Genomic DNA, 25,144 nt, shown 5'->3' with positions numbered 1-25,144 from the left:
GCACAGGCCTCAGCAGTCTGCTAGACCCTCTGGGGCTTCTCTGGGTTCCTCAGGGTAGACCCCACTGCTCCGACCTGAGCAACCAAAAACGCGCTTTCTTCAAACAGGTCCTAGGGCAGGAGGAGTACGCCTGTTGGCGGAAAAGCCATCTGGAAGCCGAATCCACAGTGGAAAACCATGACGAACTTCTGTTTCAGTCTGCGCTCCGTCTGGAGACCGACCTGCATCTCCTAGGTAACCGCCCCGGGGCTTGGCTCACATCCCGGGGAAAAGCGTGGCCTCATGGGCCTAGGAGCCAGAGGACCCGAGTTCTAATCCCGGCTCTGCCGCTTGCCGGGCGACCTTTGGCGAGTCATCTCACTTCTCGGCAAGCTGGGGATTTTCTCCCTCCTTGCCTTGTGTTATGCCGGCGAGTCGTCTCCGACCCGCAGCGACTCCGTGGACACATCTCTCCCAGAACGCCCCACCTCCATCTGCAGTCGTTCCGGTAGCGGATCTGGTGGTGGGTAAAAATCCGGCGGTTGTTTACAACTGCCTTCTTCCGCACAGTAAACTTGAGTCTCCACCCTCAACTCTCTCCCGTGCCACTGCTGCCCAGCGCCGGTGAGTTCTGACTGGTAGCGCTAGCCACTCCCCAAACTAGGAGTGGAATGGGTAGGCCTCTACATGACTCTCCCTCCCTTGGCTGAGACTGGTAGAGTCCTGGAAACTCTCCAGATGTAATCCTAAGACGGGGTTCTCCCACCCATTTAGAATAATAATAACCGTGGCATTTATGAAGCGCTTACTATGTGCCAATCACCGTACTAAGCGCTGGGGTGGATACGAGCAAATCGGGTTGGACGCAGTCCCTGCCCCCACACAGTCTCAATCCCCATTTTCCAGATGGTAACTGAGGCCCAGAGAAGTGAAATGACTTGCCCAAGGTCACACCGCAGACATAATGGTGGAGCCGGGATTAGAACCCGTGACCTTCTGACTCCCAGACCTGTGCTTCAACTTTTACACCATGCTACTACTCGGACTGTGAGCCCCCTGTGGGACAGGGACTCTGTCAATGCAATCATACTTATTGAGCGCTTACTGTGTGCAGACCACTGTATTAAGCTCTTGGGAGAGTACACACATTCACTGCCCACAGGGAGCTTGCAGGGGAGACAGAAATTAATATAAATAAATCAAGGATATTTACCTAAGTGCCGTGGGGCTGGCACGGGGCGAATGAATGAAGGGAGCAAGTCGGGGTGATGCAGAAGAAAGAGGGAGAAGAGCAAATGAGGGCCTAGTCAGGGAAGACCTCTTGGAGGAGATGGGCCTTCAATAAGGCTTTGAAGGGGGCGAGAGCAATCGTCTGTCAGACAAACGGTAGGCGATCCATAAATACAACCGGTCGGTGGGTGGACTGAACAAGGTAGGAGCGAATGATCCAGGAGCCTTGAGCCTGGGCCCCCTCAATCCTGAAGGATACTGTGCGGTTAGATCTTTTCTTTCAGGAAAAAATCTATAAGAAGAAATGTGATGAGGAGGATAAAGGTGAAAATGAAGGGACTCTTCCCTCTTACTGTTCATCCCCAGAAATAACCCTCCTGTTAACGGTCGAGAAATGCCGTGCTCGAGACCGTCCGAGGCTGGAGATGGCTTTCACGGGTTTCTCTGTGGGCTCGGGTCCTTGGCCGGTGATCCTGGCCCAGACCTTTCTCTCCTCTTGCCATCCCTGGAGAAATACACCCTGCTCCTCTGACAACTGGGGTGAACACCCATAAATCATGCCGTGTTGGAGAAAGGGACAGCGAAGAGGCTTCCGGCACACTTCTGTGCCAGGGCGATAACAGTGAATGATCGTGGGGTTCGTCGAGTGCTTACTGTTCGCCAAGCACCGTACAGAACACGGGAGTAGATCCAGTGTAATCAGATGAGGCACAGTCCCCGACCCTCACGGAGAACCGGCCAACCCAGTGGGCCGCGTGGCGGTCAGCTAAAGGTTTTCACCTCCCCTGTTCGTGTGGTCAGGTGTGACCGCCATCGAGGACCGCTTACAGGACGGAGTCCCGGAGACCATCGCTACGCTGTGCCGGGCCGGGCTGCACATCTGGGTTCTGACCGGAGACAAACAGGAGACGGCCCTTAACGTGGCTTACGCCTGCAAACTCCTGGATCGGGACGAGGACGTCATCGCTCTGAACGCCGACTCCCAGGTAGGCCGCGGAGGGGAGGGCGGGACCCGGCGCCCACACCGGCTAACGGACGTTGCGGGGCGGGGGGGCCTCAGGGCAGCGGTCGCTGGCAAGTCCAGGCTGATTCTCCTCTCCCTTTCCTCGTGGGCCTGTCTCTTTCCCCCGCCTCCTTCCTCGCTGTCACATTGTGTCAGTTGGGGCGTGGGATGTGGGTGAGAGCGATTCTTCCTTCACCTGAGTTCCTGGCGAGTGCCCCCGTGCTTTCAGCGATCCGGCCTCGAGTACCCCCGCACCCCACCTTCGGGCCCCAATACAGCCCAAGCTGCAGTTCCCAACTGGTTGTGGAAATAGGCTCATACAGGAGCACTGTGGCTTGTTGGAAAGAGCACAGGCCTGGAGGGAGACCTGCGTTCTAATCCTGACTCTGCCACTCGCCGGCTCTGTGACCTCGGGCCTTCACTGGGCCTCAGTTTCCTCATCTGAAAAATGGGGATTAAACTCCCGTTCTCCCTCCCCCTTAGACTGTAAGCCCCAAGTGGGACAAGGTCTATGTCCAATCCAGTTATCTTCTATTCACCCCAATGCTTGGCGTATGGACGACCTTCACCGGTACCTCAATTATTATTATATATATAATATTATATATTAAATAATATAAACAAGTCCCATGTCAATTTTAAGCCCAGTTTTGTGCATTTCCAAGTCACTTCTTATAGGATTCCAGGAAAAAAGCATCTGTGGATCTTTCCAAGCCAGGATGGCTTGTAAGCAGACTAAGAATAATAATAATAAATCCGGCATCTGTTAAGCACTTACTATGTGCCAGGCACTGAACTAAACACTGGGGTGGATACAAGCGGATCGGGTTGGACACAGTCCCCGTCCCCCCTGTGGCTCACAGTCTCAATCCCCATTTTCCAGATGAGGTAACTGAGGCACAGAGAATCGAAGCGGCTCGACCAAGGTCACACAGCAGATAGGTGGCGGAGCTGGGATTAGAACCCGTGACCTTCCTACTCTCGGATCCTCGCTCTGTCCAGCCTAATCTAAAGGGGCCCAGTAGTGAAAACCCAGAGTGTGTGGTGTCCAGAAACAGAGAGGGAGAAATCAGAGCCAGGCAACGGGCGAGGGGGAGGAACAGAGAGTAGCAGAGAGAAAAGTAAGACGGAAAGGGGAGTGAAGGAGGAAACGGAGAGGGACGGGGGCAAAGAAAGAGGGGAGAGAGGAAGAGGAGAGAGAAAAAGTCGTAGGGACATTTCTTTCTCCCATCTCCCTGCCCTTATGCCTAGGTGGTGTTGGTAGCTGAGATAGTGACTGTACCCCTCATAATGATAATAGTGATGATGGTGTTCGTTAAGCGCTTACTATGTGCAAAGCACTGTTCTAAGCGCTGATGAACTGGTGGGTCGTGGGCCACGCTTGGGCACTGCTGTAGTTCCCTTCCCACCGGAAACCACCGCTATCGCTCTGCATGCAGTACGGGCCCAACAAATACCACCGATGGATTAACCGGTCGACGTAGGGCCCAAAATGGGCCACTTCAGCAGCGGCGGTTTCCGCTGGCACCGTTGAACGGGAAGAGGAAGAGGCCTCGCTGTGGCCTGGCCACCGCTGCCCAACCACTCCACCTCCAGAGCCGAAAGATGTGCTAGAGGGAGCTGTCGTCGGCCTTTCGAGGGCAGGTTCCCCCAGATACGTGCCTGGCCCGCTTACCGTTCACTAAAAGAACCCACTGCCCCGGCACGAGTCAGTGCAGGAGGGCCGGCGGTCTGCAGAGAGCCATTCGTGGGGCGGGAGGCGGGGCGGGGGGGGAAGGGGAGTCAGAGGCCGCACGGGGAGGGATCCCTGAGCCGAGAACCCCGAGAGCCCCCGCGGGAGCCGAGCTGGACTCGTCCACGCGCTCGTCCGAGCCGGACCCGTCCGTCCCAGCCCGCGGTCGGGAGGCGGGAAGGTCGGAGTCCCGTCCCATCCCGTCCCGCTCTCGTGCCCCTTCTCCACCTGCGGCAGGCAGCCTGCGCGGCCCTGCTGGACAAAGAGATTGGCTTGACGGGCCGCGGGGCCCGGCCGGGCCTGGTGATCGACGGGAGGACCCTGGCCTACGTCCTGGACCAGCACCTGGAAGACAAATTCCTGTCCGTCGCCGGGAGGTGCCGGGCCGTCATCTGCTGTCGCGCCGCCCCGCTCCAGAAGAGCCACGTGGTCAAGCTGGTCAGAAGCAGGCTCGGAGCCATGACCTTGGCCGTAGGTAAACCGAGCCTTCCCGAGGGGCAGGGGAAACACACTCCCTGCAAAACGCCTTCCTTTTGGGGAAAAGTGAAATTTCCTCCCTCGCAAGAGGAGAAGCCGTTACCCCCAGGAGTTATGCCGGATTTGTTTATTTTTGTTGCATTTAAAAATGTGACACTAAGGAATTAGTTGGCCTCAGGGAACCAATATAAACCACGTAACTATCTGGGCTCCCTCACATTCAGAGATGAGGCTCCTCTTGATAGCAGCCGTGGAACAAATGAAGCCCTTTAGAATAGTAGCGACATTTTGCCCCCCACTTTAAGCGTGGGTGGCTTGCTTGTTGCCATTTTAAATGATAAATTATGGATGATAAATTATTAATTTATATTAATGTCTGTCTCCCCCTCTAGAGTGCAAGCTCGCTGTGGGCGGGAACCGTGTCTACCAACTTTCTTGAACTCTCTCAAGCACTTAGCAGACTGCCGTTCATGCGGCAAGTGCTCAATACATACCATTGATTGATTGGATTGATTATTAATAATGATCATATTAATAAAAATAATGGTATTAAGCGCTTACTATGTGCCAAGCACTGTTCTAAGCGCTGGCGTAATCAAGTTGTCCCTCGAAGGGCTCATAGTCATACTCCCCATTTAACAGATGAGGTCACTGAGACCCAGAGAAGTTAAATGACTTGCCCAAAGTCACACAGCCGATAAGTGGCGGAGCCGGGATTAGAACCCACGACCTCCGACTCCCAAGCCCGGTCTCTTTCCACTAAGTCACGCTGCCTCTCTGATTATTTTCCGGTCTGCCTCTGGTCGTGGAAATAGAATCTATTAAGTGTTCATTCTGTGCCGAGCACCGTCCTGAGCGCTGGGAGAGAATAGAGGGGGGAATGAGACTCAGTTCCCATCCCTTGCGGGGTTCACAATCACAATCTCCCGACCTTCCAGAAACCCGTGCTCAGGGAGGGCGTGAACCTTCTCCAGCGTTACAGCCCGGACGACCCTGTTGCTGCTACCGGGACCCTGCGGTGGTTCCGTGTTGCCGAGGTGTTCGCTTCGTTCCGTCTACAAGACATTTATTCGCTCCTCCCCGCTTGTGCAAGTCCCATTGCGGTTCACTGAGTAGTGTCCGAAACATTTGGGAAACCATAGGCTCTCTCCCCTCGGGGAACTTAAAATAGTCCTTACTCTGTGCAAAGTGCTATACTAACACTGGGATAAATACAAGATAATCAGATCCCACTTGGGGCTCCAAATCTAAATAGGAGCGGGAACAGGGATTGAAACCTCATTTGGAAGATGAGGGAACTGAGGCCCAGGGGATCAATCGGTCGATCAATCCATGGTAACTATTGAGCCCTTAAAATGAGCACTGTACTAAATGCTCGGCGGGAGAATTAGTGACATGTTACCGGCCCTTAACTAGAGAGGTTAAGTGATTTGCCCAAGGTCAGACAACAGAGTATGCAGTGGATCCGGGATTAAAACCCAGGTCCTTTGACTCCTGGGCCTGCATTTTCCACTAGACTCTGTTGCTTCTGTAATTCAATCCAATGGGGAGGAAATAATTTGATAAGATGATTTGATAAGATCATTTTGATAATTTGCAGGTATGAGGAAGAGAATGAAAACGTGGATCTGCAGAGAAATAAGTGCTTAAAAAGTAGAGGATTCGCGATAGCAGCGTGGCTCGGTGGAAAGAGCCCGGGCTCGGGAGTCGGAGGTCATGGGTTCGAATGCCGGCTCTGCCACTTGGCAGCTGTGTGACTGTGGGCGAGTCACTTCGCTTCTCTGGGCCTCAGTTCCCTCATCTGTAAAATGGGGATGAAGACTGTGAGCCTCACGTGGGGCAACCCGATGACCCTGCCTCTCCCCCAGCGCTTAGAACAGTGCTCTGCACACAGTAAGCGCTTAATAAATACCAACGTTATTATTATTATTATTTGATTGTGAACGCTTAAGTGCCGAGGGGTTTTTTTTAAATGGTATTTGTTAAGCACTTACTATGTGCCAAGCACTCTACTGAGCACTGGGGTAGATACAAACTGATCAGGTTGGACACAGTTCACGTCTCACATGGGGTTCACCGTCCTAATCCCCATTTTACAGATGAGGTAGCTGAGGCACAGAGAAGTGAGTGACTTGACTAAGGTCATAGAGCAGACAAGTGAAAGAGCTGGGATTAGAACCCAGGTCCATCTGACCTCCGGGCCCATGCTCTATCTACTAGGAAATACCGCTTCTCGTGAGAGTTTGAGCCTAGTGGGATAGATTGGGGAGCTCTCCATACAGAGGTGTTAGCTGAGGAAATGGAAGAGAATGAGAACTCCAAAGCAGTAAGAATGAACTGAGATTAGGGGAAGGTTTGATATACGTGGATGTGTATACAAATAAGCATGTGTGTGTGTGTGTGTATTTCAAGGTACTTGTTGAGCACTTACTATGTGTCAAGCACTATTCTAAGCGCTGGGGTAGATGCAAGTTCACCTTCCTGCAGAAACGCTCCGGGCACGTCACTCCCCTTCTTAAAAACCTCCAGTGGTCGCCTATCGACCTCCGCTCCGAACGAAAACTCCTCACTCTAGGCTTCGAGGCTCTCCGTCGCCTCGCCCCTTCCTACCTCTCCTCCCTCCTCTCTTTCCACCGCCCACCCCGCACGCTCCGCTCCTCCGCCGCCCGCCTCCTCGCCGTCCCTCGGTCTCGCCCGTCCCGCCGTCGACCCCCGGGCCGCGTCCTCCCGCGGTCCCGGAACGCCCTCCCTCCTCACCTCCCACAATCTGATTCTCTTCCCCTCTTCAAATCCCTTCTTAAAGCTCACCTCCTCCAAGAGGCCTTCCCAGACTGAGCTCCCCCCTTTTTTCCCCTCTGCTCCCTCTACCCGCCCCCCTTCACCTCTCCCCAGCTATACCCTCTTCTCCCCCATTTCCCTCTCCTCCTCCCCCCCTCCCGTCCCACCCCCTCGGCACCGTACTCTTCCGCTCGACCGTATAGATCTTCATCACCCTATTTATTTTGTTTAATGAGATGTACGTCACCCTGATTCTATTTATTTGCCATTGTTTTTATGAGATGTTCTTCCCCTCTACTCTATTTACTGCCATCGTTCTCGTCCGCCTGTCTCCCCCGATTAGACCGTAAGCCCGTCAAAGGGCAGGGACTGTCTCGATCTGTTGCCGACTTGTACATTCCAAGCGCTTAGTACAGTGCTCTGCACATAGTAAGCGCTCAATAAATTCAATTGAATGAATGAATGAATGAATGAATGAATGAAGTTAATCAGGTCACGTTAAAATTCCTATCCCACATGTCTAAGGAAGAGAGAGAACAGGTAATGAATCCCCATTCTGCAGTTGAGGAAACTGAAGCACAGATAAGTTAAATGACTTGTCCAGGGTCAAACACCAGTCAGGATTAGAAACCAGGCCGTCTGATTCCCAGGCCTGTGCTTTATGCAATAGGCTATGCTGCTTTCATATATATTTATGTATTTCATATATATTTAAATATAATTAACAGTGTTTTCATACATATATGTATATGAAATCATCGTTGATTATAAATAAACATACAATTAGGTATGTTTAGATATGTGAAAACATTAAGTCAAGCTAAATAATTAGGAAATGTCAGACGTCCACGGAAGAGCTACGGGGGCGTAACTGGCACCGAAGTGGTGAAATTGGGAATCCCGGGGGGGGATATAATCTCGGGGGAAGGGAAATGATTTGGTAAGGCTTCCTGGTGGAGGAATGATTTCCGAAGGACCCCGGAGATGGTGTGAGCTGTGCTCTGGAGGATTTGAAGCGGGAGGGAGTTCCAGGCCGGGGGAAGAACCTGAGCAGAGGTGGGAGAATCGAGAAGGAGGTCCAGCTGGAAAAGAAGCGAAGAGTAGAGATGTTCTGGAGGCAGGAGGAAATACCGGACTGCAGGGAAGCTACAGACAACTAGGGAGTTGGATTTGGCGAGAAGGTCAGAGGTGACGTTAGGGGGTCTCCTTGAAGTGAAAAAGGGAGGAACCAAATTGAAACGATAGGGAGAGCTCTGCAGAAAATGATGCCAGAACAATAATAATAATAATGTTGGCATCTCTTAAGCGCTTACTATGTGCAGAGCACCGTTCTAAGCGCTGGGGTAGACACAGGGGAATCAGGTTGTCCCACGTGGGGCTCACAGTCTTAATCCCCATTTTACAGATGAGGTAACCGAGGCACGGAAAAGTTAAGTGACTTGCCCACGGTCCCACAGCTGACAAGTGGCCGGGATTCGAACCCACGGCCTCTGACTCCAAAGCCCGTGCTCTTTCCACTGAGCCACGCTGCCTCTCCAGAATAGTGAATTCCCAACTGACGGTGCAGCAGGTGAAGGCAGCGGCACAGCAGAGACTCATCCCCCAGTGGGGCAGTGTCACGGCCGGAAGAGCCGGCCGCTCTTCATCTCTTCGGCTGCCCCGTGGGGCAGGAGGGAAGTCCGTGATTTATTCGTATTAATGTCTGTCCCCCCCTCTAGACTGTGAGCTCCTTGTGGGCAGGGAACCTGTCTACCACTCTGTTTCTTTTCCTCTCTCAAGAGTTTAGTACAGTGCTCTGATTTCACTTTGCTCTTACAGAAGGGATCTGTGGTTCTCCAAATGCCGTCAGCCCTCTAGACTTTAAGCTCGCTGTGGGCTCACTGTGGGTCTGTTATATTGTTATAGATAGTACAGTTTAGTACAGTGCTGTTCCCGCAGTAAGTGCTCAGTAGATACAATTGACTGACTCTGTTTGAAGGGTGGGAGCGATTGCCTTCCACAGAAGGATGTGGGACACAGGGTTAGAAACTCAAAAGAGTCCTAGGGAGGAAAAATCCTAAGGGATGGAAAACAAATAACTTTAATTGGGCCATATTTTCTGTGAGCCCAAACTGGGATACGGACTGCCGAGGCAAGGGGACTGCTTCCAACCACCGTCTCCTGCCCCGCTGCCATTTTACATTTTCTATGCAAGTCATTAGACGTTTTTGAGGTGAAAATAGATGGGCCTCGCTCATCGTCTTGATGATTCAAAAATACGTTTCCACCAAATGATGACGTGAGATTCCGTCGACTCAGACGACATTGTGCCTCAGATCCTCTTCCCATTCCAGCTGCGTCCCGGCCCCGGCTCTCCCCGAATCGGTCAATCCTGTCTTTGCATTCCCAGGCGACGGAGCCAATGATGTCAGCATGATTCAAGTGGCCGATGTGGGCGTCGGAATCGCCGGCCAGGAGGGCGTGCAGGTAACGTCTGTCCGGGGCAGAGACGAGGGGGACCGTGGGTCTGCCGTCTTGCCAAACTTTCCTCAGTCTTGGGTGCACCTTGAGCTTGGGGAGTCCTAGAAAAATGTGCTCAGATATCGGTGAAAATGTCTCCTTGCCGGGTGATGAGATTCTGGTTTCGGTGCCCGACCAGCCCTGGAGATCTATGATCCTATGGGACGGGAATAATGATTGTGGTATTTGTTAAGCACTTACTACGTTCCAGGCGCTTTACTGAGTGCTGGGGTAGATATCATTTGATAGGGTTGGACACAGCCCCTGTCCCTCATGGGGCTCACAGTCTTAATCCCCATTTTACAGATGAGGTAACTGAGGCATAGAGAAGTTAAGTGAACTGCCCAAGGTCACACAGCAGACAAGTGGCAGAGCCGGGTTTAGAACCCAGCTCCTTCTGATTCCCAGGCACCTCCTTTACCCACTAGGCCACGAAGCCCTCAAACATTGCTAGAGGTCATTTGTTAATTACATAGGTTATTTCTAAAACTAAGAAATACCGCCTCCCGGGCTATCAAGCCGTTCCTCTAGAAGGAAAAAACTCTTTAACCTGGTCTGTCCATTTTCCCTCTGAGAGGGAATGAGGCCCCACGTATCGTAATGTTAGAAAACGGAAGGTCCTTTGGGTTGAATCTGCGTAAGCATCACACTCTGCCCGTCTGATCCTTCTGGATCAGTTCAAGACCTCAGCTACGTCAGATCCAAACCACCCTTTCTTTTCCCCCGTGTGAAGACCCGGCATTTTCTGAGAGCCAAGCCCTTCGATAGGCCTAGTGGGAAAATCACGGGCTTCGGAGTCAAGCAGCCTGGGTTCCTGTCCTGGCTCCGTCACTTAATAATAATAATAATGATGATGGAATTTGTTGAGCACTTACTGGGTGCCAGGCACTGTTCTAAGCACTGGGGTAGATACAAGGTAATCAGGTTGTCCCACTTGGGGCTCACAGTCTTAATCCCCATTTTCCAGATGAGGTAACTGAGGCACAGAGAAGTTAAATGACTTGCCCAAAGTCACCCGGCTGAGAAGTGGCAGAGGTAGGATTAGAACGCACGACCCTTGACTCCCAAGCCCGTGCTCTTTCCGCGAAGCCACACTGCTGCTGCTTCTTGCCTGCTGTGCGTTCTTGGGCTTGTCACCTAACTTCTCCGTGTCCGTTTCCTCATCTGGAAAATGAACTCTCTGCCAAGGCCCCTGTTCTGGGGGGAGCTGAGACATCTCTGTGGGGTCTCCCGCCCCGGGGGGGCCACCGGAGCAGTCTCTGTCAGGGCCCCTTCTCTGGTGATAGTTGAGGCGATCTCTGTCGGGGCCCCCGCTCTGGGGGGGACTGGAGCCGTCTCTGAGGGGACCCCCACTCCGGAGAACGCTAGAGCGATCCCCCTCAGGGCCCCGACTCTGGGGGGACCTCCTGGTTCCTTGCGGGCGCAGGGCTCTGCCGCCCTCGGGCTCCGGCCCAGCTTCTATGGGCCCGGGGAGACCACCAGCCCCAGGAGCCCGAGGACATCCGGGGGGGGGGGGGGGCTTCCCGGGAGCCGCAGGGGGAGAACCGGCCACTCGGCCCGGGACGGGTGGTTGGGTTCTCCCGGGACTGGCTACCACTGTTAGAGTCCTAGGTCCCCATAGGCCCTTTCGCTCTTTGGCCTTCCAGGCGGTGATGGCAAGTGATTTTGCAGTCCCGCGCTTCCGGCATTTGGAAAGGCTCCTGCTCGTGCACGGACACTGGTGTTACTCCCGCCTGGCTAACATGGTGCTCTATTTCTTCTACAAGAATGCAGTAAGTGAAGCAGCGGGGCTCAGGGGAAAGAGCCACCGAGTCAGAAGGACTTGGGCTCTAATTCCGGCTCCGCCACTTGCCTGCTGTGTGTGACCTTGGGCGAGTCACTTAACTTCTCTATGCGTCAGTTACCTCATCTGTAAAATGGAGATTAAGACTGTGAGCCCCATGTGGGCCAGGGATTGTGTTCAACTCAATTACCTTGTAATAATTATAATAATAATAATAGCTGTGGTATTTGTTAAGCATGCCGGGCACCATACTAGGCTCTGAGGTGGGTACAAGCAAATGTGGTTGTCCCACGTGGGGCTCACAGTTCTAATCCCCATTTTACAGATGAGGAAACTGAGACCGGAGAAATGAAGTGACTTGCCCCACGTCATACAGCAGACACGTGGCGGAGCCAGAATTAGAACCCATGACCTTCTGAGTCCCAGGCCCGTGTTCTATCCCCTGCACCGTACTCTACCCCAGTGCTTAGTACAGTGCCTGGCACATGGCTTAACAAATACCGTAGTTATTATTATTATTATTATTATTATTATTATTATTAGCAGAAGGGCTAACAGAGACTGTGAGCCCCATTTGGGACCGGGACTGTGTCCAACCCGATTTGCTTTGATCCACCTCAGTGCTTGGCACATAGTAAGTACTTAGCAAATACCACAATTATTATTATTATTTTTAATGAACCCGCCCGCAGGTACTGGAGGCCATCCCCGCTGATCTGGACACTGACAGTACCTCGGATAATCTCAGCGATAACTGGCACACAGCCAGGACGGGGGAAGATACCAGATTATTTTGCAGGTGATGGCCCAGAGAAGTGAAGTGACTTCCCCAGGTCACAGAGCAGGCGAGCGGCAGAGTCGACATCGAAAGCCAAGTCCTCTGACTCCCAGGCCGCTCTTTCCACTAGACCACGCTGCTTCTCTACCCCAAGAACCAAGCCAGACCGTTTCCATCCGAGTCTGTACTGGACACTGACTCGTGAGCCTCCTTTTCTCCCCATCTCCGGGAGCGCTCCCCAATCTGCGGTTGAACTGAGCACCTCCTTTCCCCCGAGGGCTTTGTTCAGCCGATGCCTCGGTCGGGACAACTGTCGGAGCGTCTCTCCGCCGTCATGCTTGATGCAGCAGGCGTGAAGGAGGAGCGCAGTGGCCTAGGGGGAAGGAGCACAGACCCAGGAGTCGCCGGCCTGCTGCGTGACCTTGGGCAAGTCACTTTACATCTCTGGGCCTCGGTTTCCTCACCTGTAAAATGGGGATTCAATTCAGTCTCCCTCCTACTAAGACTGTGAGCCTCGTGTGCGGCAGGGACAGTGTCTAAGTGAATTAACTTGTATCTACCCCAGTGCTTAAAACGGTGCTTGACGTGTGTCAGTCAACCAATCAAGCAACGGGGTTTATGGAGCGCTTACTGGACTGAATTCATTCATTCAGTAGTATTTATTGAGCGCTTACTATGTGCAGAGCACTGTACTAAGCGCTTGGAATGTACAAATCGGTAACAGATAGAGACGGTCCCTGCCGTTTGACGGGCTTACGGTCTAATCGGGGGAGACGGACAGACGGGAACAATGCTCTTTGTGGGTAGGGAAGGTGTCTTCCAACTCTAGTGTATTATAATAATCATAACAGTGGTGTTTGTTAAGCACTTACTATGTGCCGGGCAGTGTTCTAAATGCTGGGGTAGGTAAAAGATATTCAAATTCAATCATTCAGTCGTATTTATTGAGCTCTTACTGTGTGCAGAGCACTGTACTAAACTCTTGAAAAGTACAATTAGGCCACGGATAGATACAATCCCTACCCAACAACGGGTTCACAGTCTAGAAGAATTGGACACAGTCCCTATCCCACATGGGGCTCACAGTCTTCATCCCCATTTCATTCATTCAGTCAGTCTTATTTACTGAGCACTTACTGTGTGCAGAGCATTGTATTAAGTGCTTGAGAGGTACAATTCAGCAACAAATAGAGACAATTCCTGCCCAAAACGGGCTCACAGTCTAGAAGGGGGGAGACAGACATCAAAACAAGCAAACAGGCGTCCGTAGCACCGTTAGAAATAAATAGAATCGTAGATACACATCATTAATAAAAATAGAATTATAAATATGTACATATATACACAAGTGCCGTGGGATTGGGAGGGGGGTTAGAGGAAAGGGAGCGGGTCGGGCTGATGGGGAGGGGAAGGGCAGCAGAGGAAATGGGGGGTGAGTCAGGGAAGGCCGCCCGGAGGAGGTGAGATTTCAGTGGGGCTCTGAAGTGGGGAAGGGTGCTAGTTTGGTGGATTTGAGGAGGGAGGGCATTCCAGGACAGAGGTGGGACACGGGCCAGGGGTCCTCATTGACAAATGAAGGACTGAGGCACAGAGAAGCTAAATGACTTGCCCACAGTAACACAGCAGACAAGTGGCGGAGCCAGGATTAAAACCCAGCTGGGTGCAGAGCATTTCTGTGTGCACAGAATAAGCGCTCAGTAAATACGATTGATGGATTATTTACAGTGTGCAGAACACTGAATTAAGCATTTGGGAGAGTACAACAGAGTTAGTAGACCCATTCCCTGTCCACCATGAGCTTCCAGTCTAGAAGGACTTAGTAAGTCTTGCCTTAGGCTGTTGAGTCATTTCTAACCCACAGCAACTCCGTGGACACATCTCTCCCAGAACGCCCCACCTCCGTTTGCACTCGTTCCGGCAGTGGATCCAGAGAGTTTTCTTGGTAAAATTAGGGAAGTGGTTTACCATTACCTTCTTCCTCACAGTAAACCTGAGTGTCCGCCCTTGTCTCTCTCCCATGACGCTGCTGCCCAGCACAGGTGAGTTGTGACTTGTAGCCGTTGGCCTGCCACTCGCTAGCCACTGGCCAAGCTAGGAATGGAATGGACAGGCCTCGGCTCGACTCTCCCTCCCGGAGCTGGACTGGAAACTCTCCAGGGGTGATCCTGAGAGGGGAGCTTAGTAAGTGCCTAAACATGATTAAGAAACAGCCCCCTAGACTGTGAGTTGGTTGTGGGCAGGGCCGGTGTCTGTTGTTATATTGTTGGCTCACGAGAGCTTAGTACGGCGCTCTGCACACGGTAAGCACTGGGTAAATACGATCGACTCATCCGAAAATTCGCTACCTCCCGGCTCACCCAAGACCACCTGCTTTCATTGCAGATGTTCGTGTCCCTCCTGTTTTGGTATCAGTTTTACTGTGGCTTCTCCGGGTCTTCGATGATCGACCCGTGGTACCTGATCTTCTTCAATCTGCTGTTCTCCTCCGTCCCCCAGCTGGTGACCGGGATGCTAGACAGGGACCTTCCAGCCGAAGTCCTGCTGGCCCTCCCGCAGCTCTACCAAAGGGGCCGGAAGATGGAGGTAAACCGGAGTACCCCAGCCCCACCCCGGCCCGCCATCCCGGAAGGGATATTTCCGTGAACCATCTATCCGGTCGATCTATCTCGCTGCCGACCCCTCGCCCGCCTCCTCCCTCTGGCCTGGATCGCCCTCCTTCTTCGAATCCGACAGACAGAGACTCTCCCCCCCTTGAAAGCCTTATCGAAGGCCCATCTCCTCCCAGAGGCCTTCCCTGACTAAGCGCCCCTTTTCTCTTCTCTCCCTTCTGGGTCACCCTGACTTGCTCCCTCCCGGCCCCACAGCACTTATGTACAGATCTGTAATTCATTTATATCAATGACTGTCTCCCCTTCTAGACCGTAAGCTCACTGTGGCTAGGGAACATGTCTGTTTATTGTTATATTGTACTCTCCCAAGCGCTTCATACAGTGCTCTGCCCACGTTAAGTGCTCGTTAAATATGATTGAACCAGTGAATGAACCGCCAGGCAGAGGGATGTGATTCCTCTCGATGCATTAGCCCTAGCCCTGGGGCTTCTGGCAGTTGAGGCAGGGCTATGGAGACTCACTGGGCCTCCAGGAAACCCACTGTTCACGGGGTTCTCCTTCCTCTTGCCACCGTTTGGAAACTCAGCGGACGCTGCGGACCGGAGAGGCATCAGGCCAGTGCCCTGGAGAAGCAGCGGAACCCAACGGAAAGAGCACGGGATTGGGTTCTCATCCCGGCTCTGACACTCACCCGCTGGGTGACCTTACGCAAGTCGTTTAACTTCTCTGTGCCTCCGTTTCCTCTTCTGGAAAATGGGGAGTCATTCCTCTTCTCCTTCCCCCTCTCCCCACCTTACACCGTGAGCCCCATGTGGGGAAGGGATTATACAAATACCACAGTTATCATTTCGATCCCATAACCTAGAAATCCGGAGAGCAGGAGAAGGAAATGGTATTCGCTTGGAAGTGAACAGGATAGAATGAGAGCAGGCGGGTGAAAAGCCAACAGAAATGTTGCCAGTCGGATGGAATCTTTTGCCAGATAACTGCAAGGCTGTCTTAAAGTGCGTGCTTATTTTAGGAGGCCGACTACCGCCCTGGAAAGGAATGCTATATTTGATCTTTCGCTTGCCGTCATCTCTTTTTAAAACTCTTTTGGTAAATCAAGAGACTGGCGTGATGCTTAGCTTAATCTATCAATCAATAAACCAGTCTTTTAGTGATCACTCACTGTGTGCTTGGTAGAAGCATTCCCTGCCCACGACGAGCTTACAGTCTAGAGGGGAAGACAGACCTGAATTGAAATAGGTAATTTGCAATACATAATTTATAGTTATGGGCACAAGTGCTGGTAGAGCTGAGGGTAGGGTGAATACCAGTTGCTTAAGGGTACAGATCCAATACAGAATTGGGGGGTGGAGGATGGAAACGAGGGCTTAGTCGGGAAGGACCTCTTGGAGGAGATTTGCGTCAGGCTTTGAAAGTGGGGAGAGCGGCGGTCTGTCAAATATGAAGTGGGAAGGAGTTCCGGGCCAGAGGGAGGCTGTGGGCAAGAGATCGGTAGTCAGTGTCCAACCCAATAGGCTTGTATCCAGCCCAGAGCTTGGTTACAGTGCCTGGTCCATAGTAAGCACTTAAATGCCACAATTATCAGCGGCGACCTTTAACCGTAGATCTTCCGTTCGCTTTCAAACCCGCGATTCATCTCAAGGCCTCACAGTACTTGCCAGTTGGCTCTTGAGACCGGCCACCAGTAACTGGTCTTTCCAATCTGTTGAATTGTCGAGATCCTCTGGGAGATGGAAAAATTACCTTCCGCTGATTCCCGGACCCTAAGGACGGGTGAGCAGTAGAAGCCGTAATAACCACTGAGGCTTCTGCCCTCTGAGCCCCGTAGTGGATGGGCAAATTCTGCGGCTCCCGGAGATCAAGGAACAAAAATTTTTCATCTTTGCATTCACCAGACGACTGAATGGTAATCAGTCACTGGACGTGATGGAGCGCTTACTAGATGCCGAGCAATGTACTGAGCGCGTGTGAGAGTCCAATACAGCCGATTTAGCGGACACGTGAGAGTACTAGTAGTACTAGTAGAAATAATAGCCCTAGAAGTAGATTCATGCCACCTTCTCACTTTATCTCGTCTGCTCTGCCACTCGTCTGCTGTGTGATCTTGGGCAAGTCACTTCACTTCTCTGTGCCTCAGTTCCCCCATCTGTAACATGGGGATTAAGACCGTCAGCACCATGTGGGACAGGGACTGTGTCCAACCTGATTACCCTGCATCAACCCCAGCGCTTAGAACAGTGCTTGACACGTAGTAAGCACTTAACAAATGCGGTTATTATTATTATTTCGCTCAGCGGGCTCTTGGGCAAGGGACAGTGGGGAGAGAGGCAAGAACCCGGCTCTAGGTGTGCAGGGGAGAGTCCCCTGGGCTCCAGGTGGATCATGGGATAGGGAAGTGCTTCCCTGCCTCTTTGGCAGACGGCACCAATCAATCAATCAATCATATTGATGAAGCACTCACCGTGTGCAGAGCACTGAACTAAGCGCTTGGGAGAGAACGTTACGACCGACCTGATGGACGCGTTCCCTGCCCACAGTGAGCTGACAGTCCAGAGGGGGAGATGGAAAGTAATATCGTGTCTGCCCCAGCGCTTAGAACAGTGCTCTGCACATAGTAAGCACTTAACAAATACCAACATTATTATTATTACTTGAATAAATTACAGGTGTGTACATAGGTGCTGTGGGACTAAGGGAGGGGAGAAAAAAGGGAGCAGATCCTGATGCAAGGGCGATGCAGAAGGGAGCGGGAGAAGAGGAGATGAGGGTTTAATCAGGGAAGGCCTCTTGGAGGAGGTGTGCATCATTGAGGCTTCGAAGGCGGGAGGGTAGTTGTCTGCAGGATACGAAGAGGGAGGGCGTTCCGGGTCAGCAGCCCAACGCGGACTATAGGTGAGCGGTGAGAAAGACGAGATGGAGGTACAGCGAGAAGGTTGGCGTTAGAGGAGCGAAGTGGGCGGCCTGATTGTAACTGCAAATCAGGGAAGTGGGGGAGGAGGGAGCAAGGTGACGGAGTGCTTTCGCACCGATGGAAAGGAGTCTCTCGCTCCTTGCTCCTGTGTCCAGCTGAACCCTAGAAGTCCTCCCGGCTGAGGTCAATCCGGGTCACAAAAAACTTCCCAATAATAATAATAATAATGTTGGTATTTGTTAACCGCCTACTATGTGCAGAGCACCGTTTTAAGCGCCGGGGTAGATACAGGGGAATCAGGTTGTCCCACGTGAGCCTCACAGGTAATCCCCATTTTACAGATGGGGCACAGAGAAGCGAAGTGACTTGCCCACAGTCACACAGCTGACAAGTGGCAGAGCCGGAGTCGAACGCATGACCCCTGACTCCCAAGCCCGGGCTCTTTCCACTGAGCCACGCTGCTTCCCCCAATAGCCACCTTGGCTGGCGACCAGGACCCTAATCCCCGGGTCCCTGATGGCCTTTAACCGGACTCACGGCTGCCGCACCTCCAGCTCCACCACTTGCCTGCAGTGTGTCCTTGGTCAAGTCACTTCACTTCGCTGGGCCTCGGTTCCCTCACCTGTAAAATGGGGATGAAGACCGCGAGCCCCATCTGGGTCAGGGGCCGCGTCCAACCTGATTACCTTGTATCTACCCCAGCGCTTAGAATAGTGCTCGGCCCAACGTGAGCGCTTAACAAATACCATAGTCCCTGCCCGTCCGGAAATAGATCCCTCCACCGGGCTCCATCCTGGGATGCCAGGAAACTCAGGCTCCGTATTTCACGGCCACAGGTTTCGGAAGAGACCAGCTCTTTCCCGCTACCTCACAGCTCACTTTTGTCTCTCAGGAATTCCAGCCTCAGATGTTCTGGATCACCATGGTGGACGCCTTCTACCAAAGCCTCGTTTGCTTTTTCATCCCCTACTTCGTAAGTCGGCACGTCCCGTCCCCGGTTTCGGGGGGTGCGGGTGGCCGGGCGACCCACCCTGAGAGCCGCCCCTTCGTTGCAGGCCTACGCCGACTCCACCGTGGACGTGTTCTCCTGGGGGACCCCCGTCACCACCATCGCCCTCTTCACCGTCATATCACACCTGGGCATCGAAACCAAGACGTGGGTAAGCTGCCCCCGGTGATCCAGCGCCCGGAGCCGCATCCGTCCTCTTTAACCATCCGTCGATTCCTCGATGGCATTTACTGAGTGTTCACAGTGTGCAGAGCACTGAACTAAATGCTTGGGAGAGTACAGTAGAGTTGGTCCATAGGATCCCCGCCCTCCAGGAACTTAGGAGCTGGTGAGGGAGACGAGACATTAAAACAAATAGGGGAATCGGGAGAGTGAAGGCTATGTACATAAAGTGCGGTGGGGCTGGGGGAGGAAATGGGGAGAGTAGCAACTGCAAAGGGGTATGAACCTGAGTTCACAGGAGACAGAAAGGAGGGAGAAAAGGCTTCTTGGAGGAAATATGATTTCATTCTCCCCCCCTTCTGCCCCTTCTTCAACTCTCCCATCTTTCCCAGTAGAGAAAGATCTCCTTTCTCCTAGAGGAGATCTCCTGCCGTCTCACAAAATCCACCCCCTCCACCTGAGCGTCCGACCCTATTCCTTCGCACCTTATCAAAATACTCGTCCCCTCCCTTCTTCCCTACCTAACTGCCATCTTCAAGTGTTGGCTCTCCGATAGCTTCTTCCCCACTGCTGTCATGTCCATGTCTCCCCTATCCTAAAAAAAAAACCCTCCCTTGAGCCCACATCTCCCTCCAGTTATCGCCCCATCTCCCTTCTACCATTCCTCTCCAAACTCCTTGAGCAAGTTGTCTACACCTGCTGTCTCAAGTTCCTCTCCTGCAATTCTCTCCTTGACCCCTTCCTACCTGGCTTCCATCCCCTTAACTCCACAGAAACTGCCCTCTCAAAGGTCACCAGTGATCTCCTCCTTGCCAATACAACAGCCTCATCTCCATCCTAATCCTCCTCTGCTTCAGGTGTTCTCAATGCTGTGAACCACCCCCATCAGCTGGAAACAATATCCAACCTCAGCTTTACTGACGCTCTCCTGCTCCTCCCCCTATCTGTCTTGTAGCTCATTCTCGATCTCTGTGGGCTCCTCCTCTGCCTCCCCCCACCCCAGGCCCCGCCAACTGTGGGGGTCCTTCAAGGTTCACCCTTCTAGTTTCCACCTACACCCGCTCCCTTGGAGAACTCATTCACTTCCATGGCTGCAGTTACCACCTCTATGCAGATGATTCCCAAATCTACATCTCCAGCCCTGATCTCTCTCCCTCTCTGCAGTCTCCCATTTCCTCTTGCCTTCAAGACATCTCTACTTGGATGTCCGCCCATCACCTCAAACTTAATATGTCTAAAACAGATCTTCCCACCCAAACCCTGTCCTCCCCGTCACTTTCCCATCACTGTAGATGCCCCCACCATCCTTCCTGTCTCAGAAGGCCATAACTTTGGCGTTATTCTTGAGTCTTCCCTCCTCAAATCCTACAGTTACCCTTCCCTCCTTCGAAGCCTTACTGAAGGCCCATCTCCTCCAGGAGGCCTTCCCTGCCTAAGCCCTCCTTCCCTCTTCTCCCACTCCCTTCTGCATCTCCCTGAGTTCCTTCCTTCCTTCATTCTCCCTCCCAGCCCCAGAGCACTTAACGTATAAATCTGAAATTTATTCATGGTAACGTCCTTCCCCGCCTCTAGACTGTAAGCTGTCCTCTAAGGGTGGCACCTGGAGAGTTTCCAGTCCTCTACCAGTCTCGACTACGGGAGGGAGAGTCAAGCAGAGGCATATCCATTCCATTCCTAGCTTGAGCAGCGGTTAGAGAGCGGAAGGCAATCCGCTACGAGTCAAACCTCACCCGTGCCGGGCAGCAGCGGCACGGGAGAGAGTCGAGGGTGGAGACTCGGGTTTACTGCACGGAAGGCGACGATGGTAAACCGTTTCTGGATTTTCACCAAGAAAAGTATCTGGATCCACTGCCAGATCGATCGCAGCTGGAGGTGGGGAGTTGTGGGAGAGACGTGTCCGTGGCGTCGCTATGGGTCGGAGACAGCTTGACAGCATAAGATAAGACTGTGAGCTCATTGTGGTCAGGGAATGTGTCTTCTTATCGTTGTACTGTACTCTCCCCAACGTTTAGTACGGTGCTCTTTACACCCTAAGTGCTCAATAAATACGATCGACTGACTTACAGTAGGGCTCAGAAGATGGGAGAGTGGTGGTTTGACAGATATGATGGGGAGGAGAGTTCCACGCTCGAGGGAGGATGTAAGCGAGGGGCCAAAAAAGAGACAGACGGATGGAGTGCAACTAAGAAGGTTGGTGTTGAAGGAATGAAGTGCGTGGGCTGGGTCGTAGGGGCAGTGGGGTGAAGTTGGGTAGGACGGGGAGAGCTAATGGAGTGTCTGTCTGTTGTAGAGGTGGATGGGCAACCGGTGGAGGTTTTTGAGGAGTGGGGATATGTGCGCGAAACTCTGTGCAGAGAAACCATCCAGGCAGCGGAGTGAAATATGGACTGGAGAGGGGAGAGGCGGGAGGCAGGGAGGTCAGCGAGGAGGCTGATGCGGTAGTCGAGGAGGGATGTGACGCTCAGTCGCTCTGGAGGCAGTTCACCTTGAGAGTGGGTTCGGGGTTGAGTTCTGTCGTGGCTCCGCTAAGCGCCCCGAAGGCCGAGCCCATCAGCGTTCAACCCAACGAGCAAACGAAACTGAAGAGACCCTTCCTTTGAGAAGCAGGATGGCATAGCGGATAGAGTACCGGCCCGGAAGTCAGAAGGTACTGGGTTCTATTCCTGACTCCACCACCTGTCTGCTCAGTGTGACCTTGGGCAAGTCACTTTGCTTCTCTGCGCTCAGTTACCCCTTCTGTATTTCGAGTTTGAGACGGTGAGCCTCATGCGGGACGGGGACTGTATCCAACGCGATTTTCTTGTACCCGCCCCAGCGCTCAGTAAAGTGTCCGATTCAGAGGAAGTGCTTGACAGATATCACAATTGTTGTTATCCTCGTCCCTCCCAGACGTGGCTCCATGTGGTGTCTTGTGGCTGCAGCATCCTTTTGTTTTTCCTGGTGGCTTTGGTGTACAACGCTTTCTGTTCAACCTGTTTCCCTCCATCCAACCCATACTGGACCCTACAGAACCTCCTGGGTGACCCTGTCTTTTATTTGACGTGTGTCCTGGCGCCCGTGGTAGCTCTGCTTCCCCGGTACGTATCTCGGAGCTTGTCGTCTTGTAATATCGGTATGTGTTAAGCGCTTACTGTGGGCCGAGCCCTGGTAGCTTCGCAAGTGTTATTTTGCTTTAATTGTTTCGAGGCAGGTGTTGAGCGCTGTCTGTGGGTCGAGCATTGCTCTAAGCACTGGGGTAGACACAAGTTAGGCTGGACGTAGTCCCATCCCGCACGGGGCTCCGTTTCACAGTTGAGGAAACCGAGGCTCAGAGAAGTAAAGTGATTTGCCCGAGGTCGCACAGCAGAAGAGTGGCGGAGCCAGGGTTAGAACCCAAGTCCTCTGACGCCCAGGCCTGGGCTCTTCCCACAAGGCCAGGCTGCTTCCCATCACTAAAATGATGTTGCTTTGGTGATTCTTATTGAATTCCCTTCTTCCGGCGCCTCAGATTACTTCCTGAAGTAAGGTAGGCATCCTTTAAGAGACAGCAGAAGGAAAACAGAGATATTATGTAGACGTGTAAATTTCTTTGAGAGATTGACCCCGGAGGTCGACATTTATCTAACATTTTCTGACGTGAGTCTGACTTAAGAAGCCTGGCGAAAAGGGACGCAATAATCATTCTTGGGGAAAGATATATGGGCACCCATCGAGGGGACGGCGGAAAACAAGTAATTTAGAGTACATTCAGTGCTCCAAGAATGCAGAGAAGAAGCATGGCCGAGTGGAAAGAGCACAGGCCTGGGAGTCTGAGGACCTGGGTTCTAATCCCAACTCTGCCCCGGATCTGCTGTGTGATTTTGGGCAAGTCCCCCTCCTTTTCCCCCGCCCTCTGATCCTCCCCCTTCCCCTCCCCTCAGCACTGTGCTCAATTGTATATATTATTTATTACCCTATTTATTTCGTTAATGAGGTGTACATCCCCTTGATTCTATTTATCTTGATGATGTCTTGTTTTTGTTTCGTTCTGATTTGCTCTGCTGTCTGTCTCCCCGGGTTAGATGTGAGCCCGGCATTGGGCGGGGATTGTCTCTGTCTGTTACCGAATTGTCCATTCCAAGCGCTTAATACAATGTTCCGCACATAGTAAGCGCTCAGTAAAGACTATTGAATGAATGAATGAATGAACTTAGCTTCTCTGTGCCTCAGTTCCCTCATCTGAAAATGGGAATTCAATATCTGTTCTCCCTCCTATTTAGAATACAGTGTTTGACTCATCGTAAGCACTTAAATACCACATTTGTTACTATCATCATCAAATGGCTGAATTGCACTTTCCAAGCACTTAGCTCAGTGCTTTGCACACAGTAAGCACTCAATAATTACGATTGAGTGAGTGGATGAATGAATGAAATGGGACACAGTTCCTGTCCCACATAGAGTTCACAGTCTAAAGTGGCGGGGAGAGGTATTTAATCCCCGGGTTGTCCCTCGTGGGGCTCACAGTCTTAATCCTCATTTTCCAGATTAGGTAACTGAGACGCAGAGAAATTAAGCGGCTTGCCCAAGGTCACACAACAGACGAGTAGCAGAACCAAGATTAGAACACACATCCTCTGACTCCCAACCCCGTGCCCTTTCCACTAAGCCACACTGCTTCTCCAATTCTGTTGCTGTTACTACTAATAATAATAGTTCATAATTGTGGCTTCTGCAAAGAGGCTACTGGGCGCCAAGCACTGTACTAATCAGGTCCCACATGGGAGGAGAAGGAGGGGAGAGAACAAGGCCTGAATCTCCATTTGGCAAATGGGGGAACCGAGGCACAGGGAAGGGAAGTGACTTGCCCAGGTTCACTCCTCCTACGACCTTAACGACTACTGCACTGCCACGACTCTTACCGCTGCCGCTTTCATTCCCACTGGTGCCGCTTGGGAGTCAGAGGACGTGGGTTCTAATCCCGGTTCTACCGCTTGTCGGCTGCGTGACCTCCCCTAGGCCTCGGTTCCCTCATCCGTAGAATGGGGATGAAGCCCCCCCCCCCCGACCGCCGATTACCTTGTACTACCCCAGCCCTTAGAACAGTGCTTGGCACACAGTGAGCGCCTAACAAATGCCATCGTCATTATTATCATCACTATTACCCCAACTCCTTTTCCTGTTACGGTCTTTCGGATCCGTCCAGCGGGATTTGGGTCTTCTGGGGCTTTCTCACGTGACCTTTCTCCCCCAGGTTTTTGTGCCGGGCCATCCGGGGGACCCTCTCCCCGGACCCTCGTCAGTCGGGACGCCTCCGCGACCGCCCGATGCCGCCCGGAACTGGGGCGGGACCACGCGGCGGGGCTCGTCGCCGAGCAGGACGAGGACCTTCGGCCCCCGGGGACGGTGACCCTTCCTAGATGGGTTTCCGGGCTTCCTCCGGGCGGGGGGATCCGCCTGGACTCCGGCGGGGGGGAGTCACCCGGAGCTGCAAGATTTCGGGGGGGGGGGGAGACGGACCCTTTGGGGACGCCAAGGCTCAATTGCTCCCGGGCGGGGCTTCGGCAAATGACATAAGATGCCTGGGAGCAGATCGGTGAAAGAGAAGCAACCAGGCCCCGGGGTCATCTGAGCGGCGCGGGCCACCCTTCGACTGTAAACTAGCCGTGGGCGGGGAACGTGTCTGTCACGGTGTCGTACCCTCCCCGGCGCTTAGTACAGCGCTCTGCACGTATTAAGCGTTCAGTCAATACCATCGACCGTTCGACTGGGTCAGCCCCGGAACAGCTTCCTTTCTGACCTGCTAAGAAATGTGGTCCAACTACTTTCAGCTCCATCTGGCCTTCCAGTCCTCCGAACTATTCCGGCTTAACTTTAAGGGCAGGCTGAGGCGATCTTGAAATGGATGTTTGATGCCTTGGCTGTTGATATTTCTGTATTCTACACGTGCGGAAGCCTAGCGAATTAGCTCTACGCGTTTTCAGGATTGATCGCTTAGGGTTTATCAAATCAGGAAGTCAGAGCATCCGAAAATGTGTATTTAGATGCTGTAATGAGGATATCATTTAAATGCTGTAACGAAGACGGTCAGACTGTACAGTAAAAAGAAGAATGGCACTTGGTAATTTATATTCATGCCTTTATTAATAGTAATAATAACAGTGATATTTGTTATGCGCTTCCTTGTGTATCATACGCTGTACTAGATACAAGGTTATGGTTTTTTT

The 25,144-nt window shown here is 52.5% G+C and overlaps 1 protein-coding gene across 4 annotated transcripts in view; it reads left to right on the top strand.

Moving 5' to 3' along the window:
- ATP10A (ATPase phospholipid transporting 10A (putative)) overlaps positions 1-24,413 on the top strand; it is an 88,864-nt gene extending 64,451 nt beyond the window's left edge. Inside the window, exons 12-21 of one of the 4 annotated variants that reach the window (XM_029046665.1) lie at positions 108-234; positions 2,011-2,195; positions 4,182-4,419; positions 9,589-9,665; positions 11,345-11,470; positions 14,756-14,842; positions 18,681-18,761; positions 18,844-18,948; positions 21,849-22,036; positions 24,172-24,413. In XM_029046665.1, coding sequence (XP_028902498.1) covers positions 108-234; positions 2,011-2,195; positions 4,182-4,419; positions 9,589-9,665; positions 11,345-11,470; positions 14,756-14,842; positions 18,681-18,761; positions 18,844-18,948; positions 21,849-22,036; positions 24,172-24,337 — 1,380 coding nt within the window. In that variant the 3' untranslated portion in view covers positions 24,338-24,413. Of the gene's footprint in view, positions 1-107; positions 235-2,010; positions 2,196-4,181; positions 4,420-9,588; positions 9,666-11,344; positions 11,471-14,641; positions 14,843-18,680; positions 18,762-18,843; positions 18,949-21,848; positions 22,037-24,171 lie in introns of all 4 variants that reach the window. The other 3 variants (XM_029046663.1, XM_029046667.1, XM_029046668.2) reach the window with 3 other exon arrangements.
- Positions 24,414-25,144: the final 731 nt, after the last annotated feature.

The sequence above is a fragment of the Ornithorhynchus anatinus genome, chromosome 18 (genome assembly GCF_004115215.2).
Source record: "Ornithorhynchus anatinus isolate Pmale09 chromosome 18, mOrnAna1.pri.v4, whole genome shotgun sequence".
NCBI classification, from domain to species: domain Eukaryota; kingdom Metazoa; phylum Chordata; class Mammalia; order Monotremata; family Ornithorhynchidae; genus Ornithorhynchus; species Ornithorhynchus anatinus.
The sequence above is the reverse complement of the archived record's forward strand: the minus strand, read 5'-3'. Positions and strand labels throughout refer to the sequence as shown.